Genomic DNA, 18,937 nt, shown 5'->3' with positions numbered 1-18,937 from the left:
CCTCTCTGTGAATCGGCACTCAAAGCCTAAGGTCATTCAAACTGAGATTTAAATTGTTACAGGAATAGCCTAGTATACTTTAAGGGGCACAAAATATATATTTTGGGACCAGGCTAAAGGTCCTTATCGCTAAGGCCTATCCCCTTCAGTGTTTTTGTTTTTTTAATCAATTGATTGATCCAAGGCTGTTGTTTAGCTCTATGAGTGCGAAGGGTCGACAGTGTCCATACCCTATGCGCGCCTGATGATACAATAGTAAATTAAAAGTCCAACTGCCCAGAACATCGCTTGGAGGGCCCAGAGCCACCGTTTCCTTTGCAGAGGAATTTCGTGAATTCTTCTCTCTTCGCCCAGCTCGTCCCTGCAGTGTGCATTGCATCCTTTGAAACAGGAAGAAATAACCCGTTAGTCTACGTGTAGCCTACTAGCCTACTTTGATTGAGCTTAATGTTGATGGTCCAAAAGATAACAACACGACCATCAGTAGCCTAAAATAAATGGACAGATCAATATATTGATGCAACATTGATTCAACGTTGTTTTGCTAACTGGGTATTGACCTAATAATCTTATACAGAAAATAGGCTACATTGATACTTTTCTATATTAATTCAATAGCCTATATGATCCTAAAATATTGTTGTAAGACCATTAATGGGTGTATGTTACCTATTAGTAGTATCTGCAAATAAATAAGTAGCCCAGTAGTCCAGAAAGTCATAATTATAGGCTTTAACAAATCTGAATAACTGTTGCCCTCCGGTTACTTAATAATATACCCCAAAATGTACAGAAGCCTATATGTATAATAGGCTATGTAACAGGAAGTGAATCTAGCACATCTGTACCACATGAGCTTTTGAATGGCAAACCGCCACATTTCCTTTCAAGAACTGGCCACATTTTGTTCCTCAGTTAAAGGTGTTTACGGCATTTTGCTTAATAGTCTCATCATGATATATTTTTTTAAATGACAACTTTTGATATAAATACAGTGTTCGAAAGAATACACATTCAGCCTATGATTAAAAAAAACTGTACAAGTAGGACAATGACCGTTGTGTCAGGCCAATAAATTGATTTGATGTGTGAAAGTCTCAACCTCAACCTTTTCCTGCAACACACCATTCATTTGAATCAGGTGTGTTGGGGCAAGGATCATAAAACATGCTGGACCGAGGGTTCCTGAGGACAGGGCTGAGAAAATAGAGCGTAGGTTCAGGGCCACCGTACTACGTACGGAGGCCTACTTTGCCCCTCATCCAAGAACTGGAGGTTCGGCCCCCTGCGCCAGAATGGGGCGGGGCTTGAGCAATGAGGTAATCGGGGTAAACAGTAAAGATGGCGACGTCTGTAGCCGTAGAAGGGTCTTCAAGTATAAATGGGATTATTTCTGAACCAGAGATCAAGAAACTGACAGACCTACCGGCTGAGTTGCTTGAATATATTTTGTGCTTCTCTGTCCTCAAACATGTCGACATTTGCAACGTGTCCTGCAGCTGCAAGCGGCTACACGACGTTTGCCATGGAAGGGGGAAGGTTTGGGAACACCAGTACAAACTCAGGTGAACTGACATCTGATTGATATCTGATAAATCACAGTTTCTGTTTGTTGGATTGCACCCAGACTCTGGAGAAGGTTTATATCTGCCAGATTTGATATTGCACAGTTAACAATTATTCTGTCTCAAAAAAGCCTAGCATCCGTTTACAGTGAGCTTGCGTGTAAGCTGTCAAAACAGCAGTGCCTAGGCTAACGATGCACATTCTGCTGATGCACCAAATTCCTCATCACGACAGCCGAACGATCCTAGCAACTGTAGCACTCAATAGCTAGGAGCTATGGGCATTATCCTACTGGACTTGCTAATACAAATCTTAAACTTGAAATAGGACAACTGTTGTGTCGTTCATGACCAAAAGCGAAGTTATGTGACCTTGAATGCAGCAAATAAGTAAACTTCAAGTGCCTTCTCAGACCTAGGCTGAACTGCCGTACACGGTCGTCCTACTACTGTACCAGGCTGGCTAGCTAGCAGCGACTACTGTACTTAGCTGATTGCTTTCCTTTCGGTACAGTAGGGCAATGCAGCAGTTGTACTCGGTACTGGAACATCCCAAGGGGCACCTGCATATCTGCAGTATCTCGCCCACACCCGCTTGGGCAGGCAAGGATACAGTAAAAGGCCAGAGCTGCACGACCCCAGTTACATCTGTGTTCTTACCGAACCAGTTTAGTTGTTGCTCTACTCTGAATGGCTCTCCGTCTGGTGAGCATTGCTGTGCACCGCACCATTGCAGATGTTAGATATGCAGCCATCCACTTCCTTAGCGCCGTTTGAGTTTTGATATGATAACGCTTACTGAGTCGGCATGTTTTCTACCCGTAGTTTTCGTGGTGATACCGCAACCGAAACAGCAGTGAACACCCTCCTCTTTACTGTTGATAATAGGTGGCCAAGGTTGCAGAAGTACTACCGCCATAACGAGTGCTGTGACTGGCTGAAGGAATACAGAACAAGACATACTGTCGGCTTGCAAATTAGAAGGACTGTTGTATCCATTTCCAAGCGGTTCTTCACCGAAGTCGTGAGTAATTCAATTTGTTGTTTGTGGGTGGCAAGGAGATTAGTGAGATAAGCAGAGTTCACACGTTCACAGTGTGTGTGTGTGGGTACTGTATGTGTGAGCATTTGCGTTTCAGATCTGTAATTGCGTGCCCTTGTCTGGTTAGCACTAACCCAGATATCTGTAACTCAGCCTTGCATTGGTCAGGTGCTGGGGGATAGCTTCGCTGAGATCGAGTCCCTTGGCGCACCAGAGCACTTCTGCGTTGACGAGCTGCTCTCCATTCTGAACACAGACAGGAGGTGAGAGCCGGACCTGGAACCGCCCAGTGGCACGAGACACACTAATCCCTTCTAAACCCCTGGAACAATGTAATATCTATTTCTATCTAACTCTCTTTGTCTCATACTGTCTCTCCCCCCCCCTTCCTTTTGTCTGGTTCTCTCTCTCTCTCTGTCCTCTACCACTCCACTCTCCTTAAGTAAAAGCCTGACGTTGAAGTATTATGCCAAGAAGATCCTCTACTTCTTGAGACAGCAGACTATCCTGCGAAGTCTGAAGACCTTCCTGGAGCTGCCGCCTGAACAGCAGTCAGCGCTGGAGGGTGAGACAACGCGAGCCATTACTAAGCCATCACTAACCAATACTAACCATCACCATTACTAACCATCACTAACATTTACATTTTACATTTAGTCATTTAGCAGACGCTCTTACAGTAAGAACAGGGACATTCCCCCCGAAGCAAGTAGGGTGAAGTGCCTTGCCCAAGGACACAACGTAATTTTGCACGGCTGGGAATCGAACTGGCAACCTTCAGATTACTAGCCCGACTCCCTCACCGCTCAGCCATCTGACTCCCCTAAACACTACCATAGCTTACTATCACTAACCATCACTAACCACCACCATTACTAACCATCACTAACCACCACCATAGCTTACTATCACTAACCATCACTAACCACCACCATTACTAACCATATACTAACCACTAAGCACTATTAACCTAGCTGTGTGTGTGTGTGTGCGTGCGTGCGTGCACACACAGGTGTGTAATATTGTATAACACTGTAACAGCTGTGTGTGTTTCGTAAGTGTATAGCAATGTGTAACAAGTATGTGCGTGTGTGTATGTGTTACAGGTGCCGTGTTAGTGGACCAGTACTGCAACCCTCTGGCTGATGTGTCTCTGGAGAGCATCTCATCCCAGCTGGATGAGATCACAGACAAGGTCCAGAAGATGCTGAAGATCAAGAACCCTTCCCACCCCAGCCTCAGGGCGGGCCCAGGTGGGTCTGGAGCAACACACATACACCTGTCACGCGTTTCTATACACAAAACACACGCTCACTCGCGAGCAGGCTGCAGCTGTTGTCTTAGAAGGCTGGAAAGGCTCTGTTTCTAGTTCAGGTTTTAAGTTTGTTAATCATTTTAAGAGTGCTGGAATTCTCTGTCCTGCTCTCCTGGGGTGTTCCATAGCGGGTTAACCCAAAGCCTAAATTGTTCTATATCTTCTTCTTTCTTAAAGATATCTTTTCTGCGTTGCTGCTTTATTGTGATGGTGACAGTGTAGAGGGACAGGAATTGTGTGTGTGTGTGTGTGTGTGTGTGTGTGTGTGAGATGCAGGAAATAACCCTGGCTGGAATCAAACTCGGAGCCAAACTCGGATGCCTTTACCCATGTAACAGTGTGAGGATCTGTGTACCCGTGTAGCATGTAACAGTGTGATGGTATGTGTAACATACAATGTGAGGGTATCCCTTCTCATGTAACATGTAACAGTGTGAGGGTCTGTTTACCTATGTAACAGGGTGATGGTCTGTGTAACATATAACGGTGTGAGGGGTCTCTCTTCCTGTGTAACATGTAACAGGGTGATGGTCTGTGTATCTGTGTAACATATAACGGTGTGAGGGTCTCTCTTCCTGTGTAACATGTAACAGGGTGATGGTCTGTGTAACATATAACGGTGTGAGGGTCTCTCTTCCTGTGTAACATGTAACAGGGTGATGGTCTGTGTATCTGTGTAACGTATAACAATGTGAGGGTCTCTCTTCCTGTGTAACATGTAACAGGGTGATGGTCTGTGTATCTGTGTAACGTATAACAATGTGAGGGTCTCTCTTCCAGGAAGCTGCTTCTCTGTGAAGGACCTGGAGCTCCAGAGACAGGCTGTGTCGGCTCTCAACTCCGTCCTGTTTGAGCAGCTACAGTACAAGGGCAACGAGTTTGACTACTACAACCCCCTCAACTCCTACATCCACCAGGTATGTCTTATCACAGCCCCATCAATCCCTACGAGAACCCAGACGTGCTGCAGTCGACTTTTGGGTTCAGGCTCACCTTTTGAACCTGTTGTAATCGATATTGTTTGTGTTGTTGATAAACCCTTGGGGATGTCTTGGTGACGTCTTCCCCAGGTGATACTGCGGCGTACAGGGATTCCCATCAGTCTCTCTGTGGTGTACCTGACCTTGGCCAAGAGGCTGGGCGTGCACCTGGAACCGGTCAACTTCCCCAACCACTTCCTGCTCCGCTGGTGCCAGAAACAAGCAGGGTAAGTACAGCACAGGCTAGTGAGATCAGAGGAGGAGTACCGTATTTTTCGGAGTATAAGTCGCTCCGGAGTATAAATCGCTCTGAAGTATTAGTCGCATCAGACAAAAAATGCGTCATGAAGAGGAAAAAAACATGTATAAGTCGCATTTATTTAGAAATGTATTTCACAAAATCCAAGACCAAGAACAGACGTTTAATCTGGAAAGGCAAGTTATTCAACTACACAACAGCACACAGGACAACAGGCTGAATAGGTGTCCGGTATGTTAACGTCACACATTAACAGTTATTCAGCTACACAATAGCATTAAGAACATACCTGGGAGGCTGAATAGGCTAAATTAGCATAACAAGCTAGCAAGACCAACAAGCAAGTTACCGGTAAGCTAGTTCACCGAGCTCCCGATCTCATTCTACATCACTGAATCCGTTGAACTCGTTGGTTCATGTCAGTCAGTATGAATTAACATTTAAAAACATGTTAAATTATATATATTTTTGTGATATATAAGTCGCACCTGACTATAAGTCGCAGGACCAGCCAAACTATGAAAGAAAAAAAGTGTGACTTATAGTCTGGAAAATACGGTACATGTAAATGAAGTGTTAAGTAGAAAACCTGGTTCCGTGCAAAAAAAAAAAAACTGCAGCCGATCGAAGCGAGCCTGACTCCAGACCATCCGCTGCTCGTAATGTCGTAAACGACGGTATTCGGCCAGTACTGGAGAAAGCTTGTCCCGTGTGACAGGAGCGGAGACATCTATGACTTTGTGTACATCGATGCCTTTGGGAAGGGCAAGCAGCTGACGGCCAAGGAGTGCGAGTACCTCATCGGTCACCAGGTGACGGCGGACTACTACAGCGCCATCAGCACAACGGAGGTCCTGCTGCGCATGGTGGGAAACCTGCTGAACATCGGCAAGAGAGGGTGAGAGTCGGGGTGGGGCTGGGTCGGGGTGGGGTTTGGGTCAGGGCGTCTCAGAACGGTAGGCAAGAGAGGGTGAGAGTCCAAGGTGGGGTTGGGTCAGGGTTGAGGTTGGGGTTGGGGTTGGGGTCAGGGCGTATCAGAACAGTAGGCAAGAAAGGGTGGTGTTCGTGGTCAGGGTGGATGAGAACAGTGGGCAGGAGAGGGTGAGAGTCGGAGGTTGGGGTCAGGGTTGTGATTGTGGTCGGGGTGAATTGGAACAGTACTGAACATCTGAAACTGTGTCAGGGTGAACGACGACAGTGGTCTGGGGAGGGTAAGGGTTGGAGTGGACTGGATTGGATCAAAAGGTCAATATTCCTCAACAGTGATGGATGAATAGATCGATTAATTGAAGTCTAATAAACTGACATGTCTTAACGCAGCACTTGCTGGCCTGGGATAGTGTATGTTTACACCGTGTGTGTGTGTGTGTCTTGACCATACTCTGCGGTGTGTGTTGCAGTGAGGGGAATGAGAAGTCGTACCAACTCCTGAGGGACTCTCTGGACCTGTACCTCAGCATCAACCCAGACAACGTCCAGTATCTCCTACTGCAGGCTCGCCTCTACTTCCATCTGGGAATCTGGCCAGAGAAGGTACACATACATATTTGTATACCTATTCGAAGTAAGCTTTTTCGTATAAAAACGTCATTGTAGTCGTGTTTTTTTGCTAATGGATACAACTACACCCGTAGAGATGGATTGTAAACACTAGTAGCTCTCTCTCTTAGTCCATATCTGAGTCAGTCTCTCTCCTGGTCTATAACTGGCAGTCTACCCCCTGGTTTAAATGGACTCCGTCTGTCATCTGGTTTAGACGGACCCGGTCTAATCTCCTGGTTAAAACGGTTGTGTGTGTCGCTGTTCCCTCGCAGGTGCTGGACATCCTGCAGCACATCCAGGCGCTGGACCCGTCCCAGCACGGCGCGGTGGGCTACCTGGTGCAGCACACCCTGGAGCACATCCAGCACAAGAAGCACCCGGCGGAGCCGGAGGTGAAGCAGCGCGGCGCCCCGGAGCACCTGGACGTCCAGTTCTCCGTAGGCCTCATCATGAAGCACAAGAGGTGAAGGGGGGGAGGAGAGGGTGTGGAGGGAGAGGTGGGGGGTTAGAGGAGGGAGACGGGGGGAAGGTGGAGGGGTGGAGGTGGCGACACCCACGTCTGCACGCAGCTCTGTAATCCCCCCTCCCACACACAGACACACAGACGTCCCCATATCTCTAAACCTCGTCGTCGTCCCCGTCGTCCCCAGATCGGGCTACAATTGTGTCATCTACGGCTGGGACCCCAAGTGCACCATGAGCCAGGAGTGGATCACCACCATGAGGGTTAACCAGCTGCCCAGCGGACCCAACCAGCCCTTCTACAACGTTCTGGTGCAGGACGGGACCTGCCGCTACGCCGCCCAGGGTACGACCAACCCTAACCCTTAACTCCTAACCCCAGCCCGAACTAATGTCTTTGTATGCCTCCAGGTCGTGTACAACCCGCATTCCTTAACTGTTATACATAGCCCTAACCAACCAGCCCCTTATACAAAAAGTTTGTGTTTTATTTACGTTTAACGTTCGGGCAGGATGCCGAGCTCTGCAGCGCTACAATATAGGTTTCGCCTATAGAGGAAAATAGCCTTGTATGTGTCAGCTCTCAAGTCTTATTGAAAGGGTATTCATATCCTAAATTCCGTTCAAATTGACTTTTATTCAACTATTCTTGAAAAGTCGAGACAATGATCAAAAACATGAACCTGTCACCCCCCGCCCACGGTGAGGTACATCTGTATTGACGACCTGGTTGTTCCTGTCTCCGTCCAGAGAACCTGGAGCCCCACTCGGCCCCTCTGGAGATAGGGCACCCGGAGGTGGGCCGCTACTTCTCCCAGTTCTGCGAGTCCCACTACGTAGCCAACGAGGACCTGCAGACGCGCTACCCAGACGACACGGTGGAGACCCTGGGCACCGTGGCCCAGCTCTACCACAGACCCAGTCCCGGGCACCACAGTGCTGCCACAGAACCAAACAGCCACCTGGCCATGCCCGTGTAGCCTGGTCCCTCCACACACACACACACACACACACGTCCCATTCAGTCCCATGACATCAGTGTCTTGTCCCCTTAACCATCCGGAATGCTACAATACATGGATGACCACCTTACCCTCGCCTGCCAAAGCCAGTAAAAGCCATGACCCCCCCCCCCCCTCTCTCTAATCCTACTCCAGACTTCCCTGGGGAGTAGAACTGTTTCTTCACTGAAAAAATGAAAAAAACACATCATGGAATACAAACTTACCGAATAATTTCTGTCAGTACGTTCTAATCACGAATTCATGCACTTATGAAAGTCTTAACTTTCGCATTTCTAGTGTTAACCTTTTTGTGTATATTTAATAGTAAAATGTGGTAGAGGATCTAAGGGCTCATGGATGGGTCATGAGCTGTTAAAACGAAAACACACACTATGACTTGAAACAAGAATGGATCATGAATTTTTGAAGAAAAGAAAATATTAAAATGTTTCAAGATGTTTCATGTGTCTTTATTTATAGTCTGACAAAGATTTCGAAATGTTCGACACATTTCGAACATTTCTCATTTGTGTTGAATCACTGCCGGTTTTTGATAGATGGGGAAATCGATTTTGCATGAGCAAATAACTCGTGTTCTGGTCGCACAAGTAAAAAAGTCAATCAGACTATAATGAACTTCCTTAAAATGTACAGTATTCAGAGTTAAGGACGTGGAGATTAAATCGGCCCCCGGGAAACTAGCTCGTTGGGATACAGGTTGAATCGACTTCCTTACAGACAAAAAAGGCGAAACTTGACAGGTGTGACGGCAGTTCAGCATATCAGTCGGTCAACGCTCCAGAAAGTGCGCTTCACTCCGAATGACCGTAATGGGAGCTTCTCAGTCAACACGCATTGAAGACGAATTCCAGGATTTAGCCGATCAAACTGGATGTGAGTCATTTATTGTATTGCTTCTTGATAGCCTGCACTTCTTTGCCTGTATGTTATGAAAAAAGAAAGCTGAAAGTTAATGGATAGTAAAGTTGGCATGGGGGTACCGCTGTGAAAGATCAAAGATTGACGCCTGCTGTACATTGTTACCGTATTTTCTCTCGATCTTCTGTGAGGTAAAATGTATATGTTTTCCAGATACAGTTAAAAAGGGTCATAACGTATCCGACAATCAATTGTCAACAGTAAAGTGACCAGAGTCCCTCTTTCTGGGTGAAATCTGTGGTTTTCTTTTCCGTTCGATCTTGGACCAGTATCTAATCTTCTGCAGCACCATAAACATTCCCCAGCAGGGTCAACGGTTGTCCTTACAAAACCCCTGTAACATGATTGACAGAAGTATAGCATACGACATGTTTCTATTGTATTATAATTCCACAAATGGGCCAAAACAGAGGTAGAGGCTAGGGCACATGTGAAGGTCTGGTTATTAGACGGTTAGAGAATAATCCGTTCTCATAGTCAACGTATTGCATGCAAGAGAGATGGGCAGAAGAAAAGAACTGAGCGACTTTGACAAGGCCCAAACTGTGATGACCAGATGACTGTGGCAAGGCTCGTGGGGTGCTATCGGTCAGCACTGGTGAGTACCTAGCGAGAGTCGTTCAAGGAGGGACAAATCACAGGCCAGCAACTGGGAAGAGAGAGCACCAATATGCAAACATCACATCACACATTTTGGCTCATCGGTGTATATATTTCTTGTTTTTAGGGATGTTTTGGAACTTTTTGGACCCAAAGCTGACCCTGTCACCTATGTGTGCGGTCAGTTATGCTGTTTACAACCAGTCGCTAAAAACAACTAAAGTCAAAACTAGTCACAGGCTATAATAAGCCTACAATTGAGCAATGTGTACTCACTGTCTGACAGAAAACCTCTAATTAGTGAGCATTGCTACTGTTATGCTCTTGCTGCAAGTGTTCATCTGCTTACAAATACAAAGAATCGTTGCCTCACGAACACGCCCATAGAGCACACACGTCTGATCTGAAAATGATGACAGCAGCCAAACCATGACTGTCCTCAACAAACATGCAAACTGTTTTTCCAAAAACTGGTGCACTTGACAGCTTTAGAGAAGAGGGTTAGAAGTGAGCCAGCTAAAGTCTCCTGACGTGACCATGCAGGAGATGGGTGTGTGAGGTGTGGTGTTTGGGGGTGCGTCCGAAACCCTTTGAGAATGTATGGCTGCTAAGGATCTCCGGGTGTCAAGCAGGGTTTCCAGGAAATGTAGGCAGAACAGGTTTCACCTGCATGGGGCTCGGGTCAGCGTAGACTCCACCTTCTGAATGCCAAAGCTCTGCCTCTGGGAAATGGATACAAGGTTTTGAGAATTGTTGTGTTGGAAACACCTACCAAAGTAATTTAGGTCATGAAATGAAACAGCAAGTGAATGATTGACAGATACCCTTTGAAATGTAATGAAACCGCATCAGCTAAGGCTGTTTCCTTATCCGTTAGTTGATATGATTGTGTTCACACTCCTGCTTGTTGAATTAGCCATATTTGATCACTTATGAAACAAGATAGGTAAATCTATCATCATAAAGGCCCTCTAACTATGAGACACAGCAACAACAAAAAAACATGTAGCTCGTAAAATACCTCTCTTCAAGTCATTTTTCCGTTTACATTTTCTGTGTTCACACCGCTAAGCTAACTGCACTGTGTTTGTTTTCAGTCTCTCTGGAGCAGATTGTCAACCTTCACAAGAGATTTAAACAACTGAGTGAGAACGAGGAAACGATCAGGTAACTCCCCTTGTGGACCTTAACTAACACTGCTGACAGTCCATCAGGCTGGACGACACTGTTTCCATAAGGCACAACATACACACACACTCACACACACTGTTGTCAGTCATCCTAGGAATATGCTCTGGTGTAACAGTAGATGACACATTCTCTTGCTTTAAAAAGCCACACATTCCTTTTCTTTAAAAAGCAACAGCAGACAATGTTGCCCTATGACAATACACAAGATGTTATATCAGAAGAATCTACCAGGTCTTATATCCCCAGCCTCTACCAGACCTTATATCCCTCTTAGCCCCATGACATATGGGGCTAAGAGGTCTGGTAGAGGCTAGGGATATAAGGTCTGGTAGAGGCTGGGGATATAAGGTCTGGTAGAGGCTGGGGATATAAGACCTGGTAGAGGCTGAGATATAAGGTCTGGTAGAGGCTGGGGATATAAGGTCTGGTAGAGGCTGGGGATATAAGGCCTGGGAGAGGCTGGGGATATAAGGTCTGGTAGAGGCTAGGGATATAAGGTCTGGTAGAGGCTGGGGATATAAGGCCTGGGAGAGAGTCCCTGAAAAGAGCTTTCCCTGTGCTATAAACCCAAATGCAAATAATGGTATTTAATCATATCAACGAAGATATGATATCAGTGTCTGTCAACCTACAAACATTTTCTGAACCCATCTCTCATTTCATCAGTAGGGAGAACTTGGAGAGAATCCCTGCCTTGGAGGACAACCCAATCCGGGCTCAGATTATTGAAGCCTTTTTTGATAAAAGGTTGGCACCACCTAAAGGGCTTGATTTGACTTTCCACACACTGCCATTTCTCTTTTCTGGTGGGATTAATTACTTTTGCAAAAATGTAATCCTTCAACTCTAATTATCTGCACTGTTTCCAAGTAAGCATTGTACATTTCTCACCTTATCTGGGCTCTTTTTAAAATAGTTTAGATTCTTGTCTATTCTTTGTCTATACTTTTTTGGGGGTCTGTAAATAACCTACACTAGATAATCTGTGTGTGTGTTGGTGTGTGTGTGTGCCGTAGGAACCTGCGCCAGGACGCTGCAGGCTCCCTCCAGGAGATCGGCTTTGCAGAATTCCTCATGGTGATGTCACACTTCCGTCCGCTGCCCCCCAAGGTCATGACCCCTGAGGAGAGGGAGCGCCTGAGGAGGCAGAAGCTACGCTGTGAGTAGGAGGCACCCTCACACCTGCACCCCTCCACCATGAGTTCAACACCGCAGGGCGTTTTGTCAACACATCCAATCTTGTTGGTATATCTTTACAATGTCACAGAGGGCTTCGCTAAAATGCTGGGGTCAGCCCCTCTAACCAACCTAAACATCCCCTTTCTTGTGCTGTCAAGAGCAAATACAGGGATATATGTCATGAAAATGTTTGTGGTCGTCACCAATCGAACCTGAGATCTCTGGATCCGCAGTCAAATTCTCTAACCACTGAGCGACACCCATCTCCGGCTTCCTGTTTTCCTGCTTTTAGTACAGCTCAGTCTAGACGAGGCTGGAAGTGAAACCAGCTTCATCCCAGTGGCGCCTCAGAACACAACAAACTCTTAATCAGTCCACCCATCGAGTCATCCGGTCTGTATCCTGTGTTGTCCCTCCCTCCCTCCTGCTGATGGACAGTTCCCGGGGAGGTTGCGGGGGTTAGGCCCATGCAGGACGGCTCGGACCAGGCCCAAACAGTTCAGCGTTTGTGAACTAAATGGCAACACTGAACAGACGGAAGAATTGACCTCTTGTTTCCTCCCCAGTCCTGTTCAACATGCACGACACGGACAACGATGGCACCATCACTCTGGAGGAGTACAGGAAGGTAGGCGACAAACAAACGACGCGATACACAAACTATGCTCGCGTCAACATCGCTACTGGGGGTCTTAGCTAGGGTTGTCCCAGGGACATCGCAGGGACACGCCCGGGGTCGTGGTGCCAATTCATGCTGCCGTGTCTGTTGTCCAGGTGGTGGAAGACATGCTGTCTAAGAGTGGAGATATGGGGATTCAAACCGCCAAAGCCATCACAGACGCGGCCATGTTGGAAGTGTCGAAAATCAACGAGAGTCACATGGTAGGATGTTAACACAGTAATCACAGAGGAAGTGGAAGTATTGGTGACGGGCTACGGTCTGGAACCTGTGGACGTTCCATGTTTTCTCAGGCCCAAGCCTGATGCATGTTTCTAACGATCCCAATGTTTTTTTTGTTCAAAGGGTCCCGATGAGGTCTATGACAGGATCACCTTCGAGCATTTCCTAGAGGTTCGTTCTTGCGAGGAGTCTCGTCGTTCCTTTGCTACAGTGTTGAATCCAACTGATGTTGTCTCATTCTTCCCGCAGATTCTGAAAAGTCTTGAAATCGAATCGAAGATGCACATCCGTTTTTTAAACATGGACACTACAACTATTCGTTGTGGAAAATGAGATTCTCTTTCTTAAAGAGACTTATTTTCTGTATGTAGCAAAAAAAAGCTCTTCATTGAGAAGATGCCAAATACTTTAACATATGTTAATGTTATATACGTTCATGTAACTATACAATCTGGTTCAGATATTGATTAGTGTTGTACTAATGAACAATATGAAAATACTTTTAATAACTCTATAAAATAACTAGGTTTTGGCACCTATATCAATAACCCCAGCCAATCTTGTGCATGACCTTATATGTGACCTTATATCTGAAAAAAAGACTCTGAATAACTAAATCTAATTGAAGATTTAACTTGAAATACATTTCAAAGCATTTGCACAAATTTATAAGTGAATAAATAATTGTGTGACTAACATTGATGTGACTGTCGTGATTTATTTGCAAACTGATTTTTATATAACTGTCAGGTGATGTTGTTGACGCTGAACTCATACACCCAGTATAATCCAGTCTTGGTTCAACTCTGCCTCAATGGGTTGTAAAACTAAAATCTCATGTCCACCGTGACAGACAACACGACTAAAATAGAGCTAAATCAACTTATTTACATACATTTTCATATAAAAGTTCTCATTAAAAATGTAAAGTATGGATGGAGTTCATGGATCCAGATGATCCCAGGGTCACATGAACAGTGTCAGCTAGCTTACAGCCAGGTCAGGGTTCAGTGAGAAGGGTGTGACCCAGACAGTATGTCGTAGGGAACGGCCAAGCCGATGTTGTAGTTATACCCCGAGGACTCTGCGTAGTTGGACCTGCAGATGGGCAGAACGTGCTCCTGGGAAACGGAGTCTTCAGAGAAGTCGTAGTGGCAGATGACTCCTCTGTGTCTGACATGAGGATGAACACAAAGGAAGTATGTTAAAGATACAACCACAACTTCATAAAAGAAGAAGAAGAGGAGGGGCTAATAGAGATGGGTAGGGGCTGAGAGATATGGGGAGGGGATAATAGAGATGGGAAGGGGCTCATTTAGATAGGGAGGGGCTAATAGAGATGGGTAGGGGCTGAGAGAGATGGAGAGGGGCTAATAGAGTTGGCTAGGGGCTGAGAGAGATAGGTAGGGGCTACTACAGATGGGGAGGGGCTAATAGAGATGGGGAGGGGCTAATAGAGATGGGTAGGGGCTACTAGAGATGGGGAGGGGCTAATAGAGATGGGGAGGGGCTAATAGAGATGGGGAGGGGCTAAAGAGGGCCAGTCACCTGCGGTGGGCTGTCAGGTCGTCGTCGGTGATGCAGGCGCCCCGTGGAGACTTCTCGTCTGGGATGTTGGCCGTTACCAAGGTGCTGGTGGTGAAGCGCACATGTCTGACTGGGTGCCTGCGGGGGTCAGGGTCAATTCATCATCTCCCAGAAAGAAATGTGTCCAGGTACTGTACTGTATCATCATGAGATAGAGGTGCACCACAGAATAGCCAGAATTGATCCTGTAGGTGCTATTAATAGGTATTATCTACACTGTACACGTATACATATTGGGTAGAGCACACAGTCACTGATTGGTCTATCTAAACCGCCCGGAGACGGAGCTCACCTGTTGTGCATCTCCCACAGCTTGGCGCCCATCCTCATCTCCCAGACACAGACCAATCCCTCGCCTCCGCCACTCACTATCTTCCAATCATCTGCCTGCACGGAGGTCACGCCCATGTGGTGGGCGTAGAGTGACGCCACAGAGGATCCGGTGCGCAGGTCAAATACCCTCACCCTGAAAAAGGGAGAGGAACCATTCCGTTTAGCCTATTAATCAATAGGCTCAATCAAATCAATGAATTAATCAATCGATCAAATGAGCATGTGAGTGCAGGACGTGGAAAAAATGTATGAACTGGAGGGTTAAAACGTCCATTGAAACATCCATCTTGTCTGATAGTGTGTGCTTGCAATAAAGGGAAACACAATAACAGATCTAAACTGCGGGTATACGGCAAGCCAAACAAAGAGAGGTTACCCCAGTAACAGCTGGTGACATTGAGCGTCTTTCGCGAACGATCATATTTGTCGTATAAACAAACATTTAATCACTCGAGCCCCCCCCCCCCCCCCCCCATATCACTCACCAAACCGAAAGCGGCGCGCCCCCCCCCCCCCCCCGCCCCCCCCACAGACACACACACAGCCTCTCCAGCTGATTAAACACACCTTCCAATGCCTTCATTAAAACAAGAGGGAGGGTTGCCGGAGGCTGGTTTCATGAGGCGCACGTGCCCAATAGCCCAGAGCTCCATCTGTTCTGACGGGGTGTGTTCCTGGGCCCCTCTGCCGCCAGAAGAGGACTCCATCCAGGCAGAAGCTTCCCCTCAAAAAAGTTCATTACCAAAATCCAATTCATTTGGTGGGAGAGGTGGGGTGGGAGGGCTAGACTTCATTTGCGTTTTTGATGGATAAAGGAAGAAGGGCTCTGTGGCTAAATAAGCATTAGCATACAGCAGTTAGCCGCGATGCAGAGCGTCTAGACGCCTCCGAGGAACTGTGAGGTGCCAGGGTTTCCCCTCACAGCAGAGATTAAGACCCGCTGACATAGACAGGACATCCATCTCAGCCTGGACTGTGCTACGCGTCGCCAAGCTTCCGGTAAACACACGACCAGCCATCCATCAGCACCGCCGTTTACCGCTGGAGCACTCGCCAGTGATGCCACTGGAAGGGACACGGCCAGTGTCAATGTCCAACTTCCTGTCACCTGTCCTCTTAACGGCGGGCGGCCGAGACACCTGGAGGTGGCGCCCTCTGTCCTTCTCTCGCTTTTCTCTCTCTCTCTCTCTCTCTCTCTCTCTCTCTCTCTCTCTCTCTCTCTCTCTCTCTCTCTCTCTCTCTCTCTCTCTCTCTCTCTCTCTCTCTCTCTCTCTCTCTCTCTCTCTCTCTCTCTCTCTCTCTCTCTCTCTCTCTCTCTCTCTCTCTCTCTCTCTCTCTCTCTCTCTCTCTCTCTCTCTCTCTCTCTCTCTCTCTCTCTCTCTCTCTCTCTCTCTCTCTCTCTCTCTCTCTCTCTCTCTCTCTCTCTCTCTCTCTCTCTCTCTCTCTCTCTCTCTCTCTCTCTCCTCTCTCTCTCTCTCTCTCTCTCTCTCTCTCTCTCTCTCTCTCTCTCTCTCTCTCTCTCTCTCTCTCTCTCTCTCTCGCTCTGGAAGAAGAGAGCAGCTTGTTTGGAGGGGAGTTGGAACTGTGTTGGGCCCTGGCCCACGGTCAAGGAGACACGCAAACCACAAACTTTACACACAAAAGGTTAGTCTCGCAAAGAAGAAATCAATTCCAAGGATTCAATTTTTGGCCCAAAACATGGCCAAACATTTTTGTCCGACATTTTGTGGGCCAAATGTGTAGTTTTAGTGGCGAGGTGGAGGATGGCTGGCTGTCTCCTGAAGAGCCTGCTCTACCACCGGGGATGAAAGGCACAGTGAGAGATGCCTTTATGTGCCCAAGTTTCATCTTGAACCTGCCAACTCCTACCCCGACAGCCAGACACCGCTGAGGAGAATGGCACACTGTGTGTGTGTGTGTGGCTCTCTCTCTCTCTCTTTCTCTTTGTGTGACTTTTTCTCATTCAGGATGCCAAGCTGCAGATGTGAGAAGTGGTGTGTGTTGGTCTGCTCTGTATTTGTGTGTGTTAGTGTGTGTGTGTGTGTGTGTGTGTGTGTGTGTGTGTTTGCAAAACGATCCCTCTGGACAGGGTTGCTTTGTCTGACAGCTACCAAATCCCGTTGTATCCCACAGAAAAAGCCCCCAGGTGCTCTTACACACACACACGCACGCACGCACACACACACGCTCAAACAAACCAATTAGCCCTACCCCTCAGTGTCTTTCAGAAGCTGTATGGGTGCTTTGTCTTTCAAGGTGAGCTAGAGGAAGGTGTAAAAACACAGTTTCATTTGGACTGTTTTACTGCAGCTATTCTCTGCTGGCTCTTAGCTAGGCGGTCCAGATCCTCTCTGCTGTGTGGCTGTCAGTTATGGAGCACGGAGGTTAACAGTGTTCCTGTCAAAACAGCTTCTGGCAACGCTAGGTTGAGTTCAAATGGGTCTTTGTTAGCCTCTGTGTGTGTGTCTCTTTGTCGGTGTGCGCGTGTGTGCGCGCGCGTGTGTGAGAGAGTGCTTGAGAGTGTGCGTGAGTGTGTGTGTGCGCGCGTGTGTGTGAGAGAGTGCTTGAGAGTGTGTGTGAGTGTGCGTGCGCGCGTGTGTGAGAGAGTGCTTGAGAGTGTGTGTGAGTGTGCGTGCGCGCGTGTGTGTGAGAGTGTGCTTGAGAGAGTGTGTGTGTGTGTGTGTGTGCGTCAGTAGCAGCAGCTCCCCCATACCTGCGGTCCTTGTTCCCGCAGGTGAGCAGGTGAGAAGCTTGCTCTCCCAGGGTGATGCAGGTGAAGTCCCCCGCAGAGCTGCCCACACGCACCTCCGCCTGGCCGGTCTCCAGGCGGTACACCTGCACCTGCACACACAAACACACAACTTTACTGACCCTCGTCGCAACAGGACAGGTCACTGACATGGCCAGACTGTATGGCAGGGTAGGTTACGTTTTTGCAAACTTAGACAATTTTTGCTCGAGTTCGAAAGGATTCAAACCAAAATAACCCACCCCAAAGTCACTCGTCCAAAAAACATGAACGTAATGCCTGTCTACTGCCAGGAGGTAGCTAGACAGACAAGTCCAATCATTGCATTCGGTCTAAATGCCGTCCAATCATGAGTGTTACATTACCTACCATGCCTTCTACCAGGCTCTGATCCCAAAAGTGTTCAACTCACTTGAGTGCCCATACACTTACACAGGACTGGATACCACAGCAACAGACACAACTCAGAGACAGTTGTAGTGCATGACTGTCTGAAGAGAAAAGTCACAGCATGGACCTAGCAGGTAGCCGGAAACAGAAGCAGCCTCTCTCTCTCTCACACGCACACACACACACACGCCCTAGTGTGTGCTTGTTCCATCACTCAGCTCTCTTTGACCCAGAGCAGAGATGAAGCTACTGAATAATTCACGGCGTTATCAATCCCCAAGCTACCTTTCAGAAGTGTGGCCAGTTAACGGACCTCCGAGGGTAGCGCTGCTAACTAACTGCAGGCTGACATCCTCTAATCAGATGCCCCCCCCCCCTCCCCCCTCAGCACTCATACAGCCTGTCTGCAGCCTGGCAGTTGACCACAAGCACTTCAGTTCTGAAGCCACCGTCTCGTATAACGAACGCACCGCAAACATTCGACGCGGACAGTCGGTGACGTACGGCTGCCTCATTGAACGTTTACTCTTCTCGCGGTTGAAGATAATACTGTAATGTCATACACACAGTGTAATGTTGATCACTGTCGACATGCCATTTTACGTGGAGTATCATCGCATCGGTGCAAAATCGGTAAAAGGGGGGGGGGGGGGGGGGGGTTCAGGATAACAAATGAGCATGTGAAGCGAAGTTCGCTTTGTTGTCTCTCGGTGACAAAAAAACTTTCTTGAAACGGGGGAACATGACGTCATGTAGAGCTGCTCTTATTGGTTGATCGGCGACAGCCGTTATCTCCGAGATGGAACATCTCACAGCCGGTCTGGCAAAACAGTCGACAAATAATGAAAGTGAAGGATACAGAAATGAACAGGGCAGGAGGAAGACCCACCAACAGATGT

At 47.4% G+C, this 18,937-nt stretch overlaps 3 protein-coding genes across 4 annotated transcripts in view; 2 read left to right on the top strand and 1 right to left on the bottom strand.

Moving 5' to 3' along the window:
• The first annotated feature begins 1,341 nt into the window (after window positions 1–1,341).
• Window positions 1,342–8,627, top strand: fbxo21 (F-box protein 21). 2 transcript variants are annotated; one of them, XM_067227666.1, is made up of 12 exons: window positions 1,342–1,565; window positions 2,454–2,589; window positions 2,761–2,870; window positions 3,051–3,172; window positions 3,714–3,860; window positions 4,703–4,839; window positions 4,993–5,129; window positions 5,880–6,059; window positions 6,562–6,694; window positions 6,976–7,166; window positions 7,354–7,511; window positions 7,916–8,627. In XM_067227666.1, the coding sequence occupies exons 1-12, from the start codon at window positions 1,342–1,344 to the stop codon at window positions 8,143–8,145; spliced, it is 1,905 nt and encodes a 634-aa protein (XP_067083767.1). In that variant the 3' UTR covers window positions 8,146–8,627. The 2 variants fall into 2 exon arrangements, with proteins under 2 accessions (XP_067083767.1, XP_067083765.1); XM_067227664.1 differs by having other exon boundaries at window positions 7,300–7,511.
• A 300-nt stretch (window positions 8,628–8,927) lies between these two features.
• Window positions 8,928–13,677, top strand: tesca (tescalcin a). Its single transcript, XM_067228290.1, has 8 exons — window positions 8,928–9,063; window positions 10,806–10,875; window positions 11,566–11,646; window positions 11,916–12,058; window positions 12,645–12,706; window positions 12,853–12,960; window positions 13,103–13,150; window positions 13,229–13,677. Exons 1-8 carry the CDS (start codon window positions 8,991–8,993, stop codon window positions 13,310–13,312), a joined length of 669 nt encoding a protein of 222 aa, XP_067084391.1. The 5' UTR covers window positions 8,928–8,990; the 3' UTR covers window positions 13,313–13,677.
• A 6-nt stretch (window positions 13,678–13,683) lies between these two features.
• fbxw8 (F-box and WD repeat domain containing 8) overlaps window positions 13,684–18,937 on the bottom strand; it is a 12,345-nt gene continuing 7,091 nt past the window's right edge. The window contains exons 8-11 of the mRNA XM_067228288.1: window positions 17,613–17,740; window positions 14,859–15,032; window positions 14,528–14,644; window positions 13,684–14,152 (exon numbers count right to left, since the gene is read on the bottom strand). Of these exons, the coding sequence (XP_067084389.1) occupies window positions 13,987–14,152; window positions 14,528–14,644; window positions 14,859–15,032; window positions 17,613–17,740 (585 nt within the window). The 3' untranslated portion in view covers window positions 13,684–13,986. The remainder of the gene's footprint in view (window positions 14,153–14,527; window positions 14,645–14,858; window positions 15,033–17,612; window positions 17,741–18,937) is intronic.

The sequence above is a fragment of the Osmerus mordax genome, chromosome 24 (genome assembly GCF_038355195.1).
Source record: "Osmerus mordax isolate fOsmMor3 chromosome 24, fOsmMor3.pri, whole genome shotgun sequence".
Lineage (NCBI taxonomy): Eukaryota > Metazoa > Chordata > Actinopteri > Osmeriformes > Osmeridae > Osmerus > Osmerus mordax.
The sequence above is the reverse complement of the archived record's forward strand: the minus strand, read 5'-3'. Positions and strand labels throughout refer to the sequence as shown.

Bases quoted from the DNA above. Each gene is read 5' to 3' on its own strand.
- fbxo21 (XM_067227664.1), top strand. From the start codon at position 1,342: ATGGCGACGTCTGTAGCCGTAGAAGGGTCTTCAAGTATAAATGGGATT. The intron at 5,130-5,879 runs GTAAGTACAGCA...CCCGTGTGACAG, and splicing joins TGGTGCCAGAAACAAGCAGG to GAGCGGAGACATCTATGACT. The intron at 7,512-7,915 runs GTACGACCAACC...GTCTCCGTCCAG, and splicing joins CTGCCGCTACGCCGCCCAGG to AGAACCTGGAGCCCCACTCG.
- tesca (XM_067228290.1), top strand. From the start codon at position 8,991: ATGACCGTAATGGGAGCTTCTCAGTCAACACGCATTGAAGACGAATTC. The intron at 10,876-11,565 runs GTAACTCCCCTT...TCATTTCATCAG, and splicing joins GAGAACGAGGAAACGATCAG to TAGGGAGAACTTGGAGAGAA. The intron at 12,059-12,644 runs GTGAGTAGGAGG...TTTCCTCCCCAG, and splicing joins GAGGAGGCAGAAGCTACGCT to TCCTGTTCAACATGCACGAC.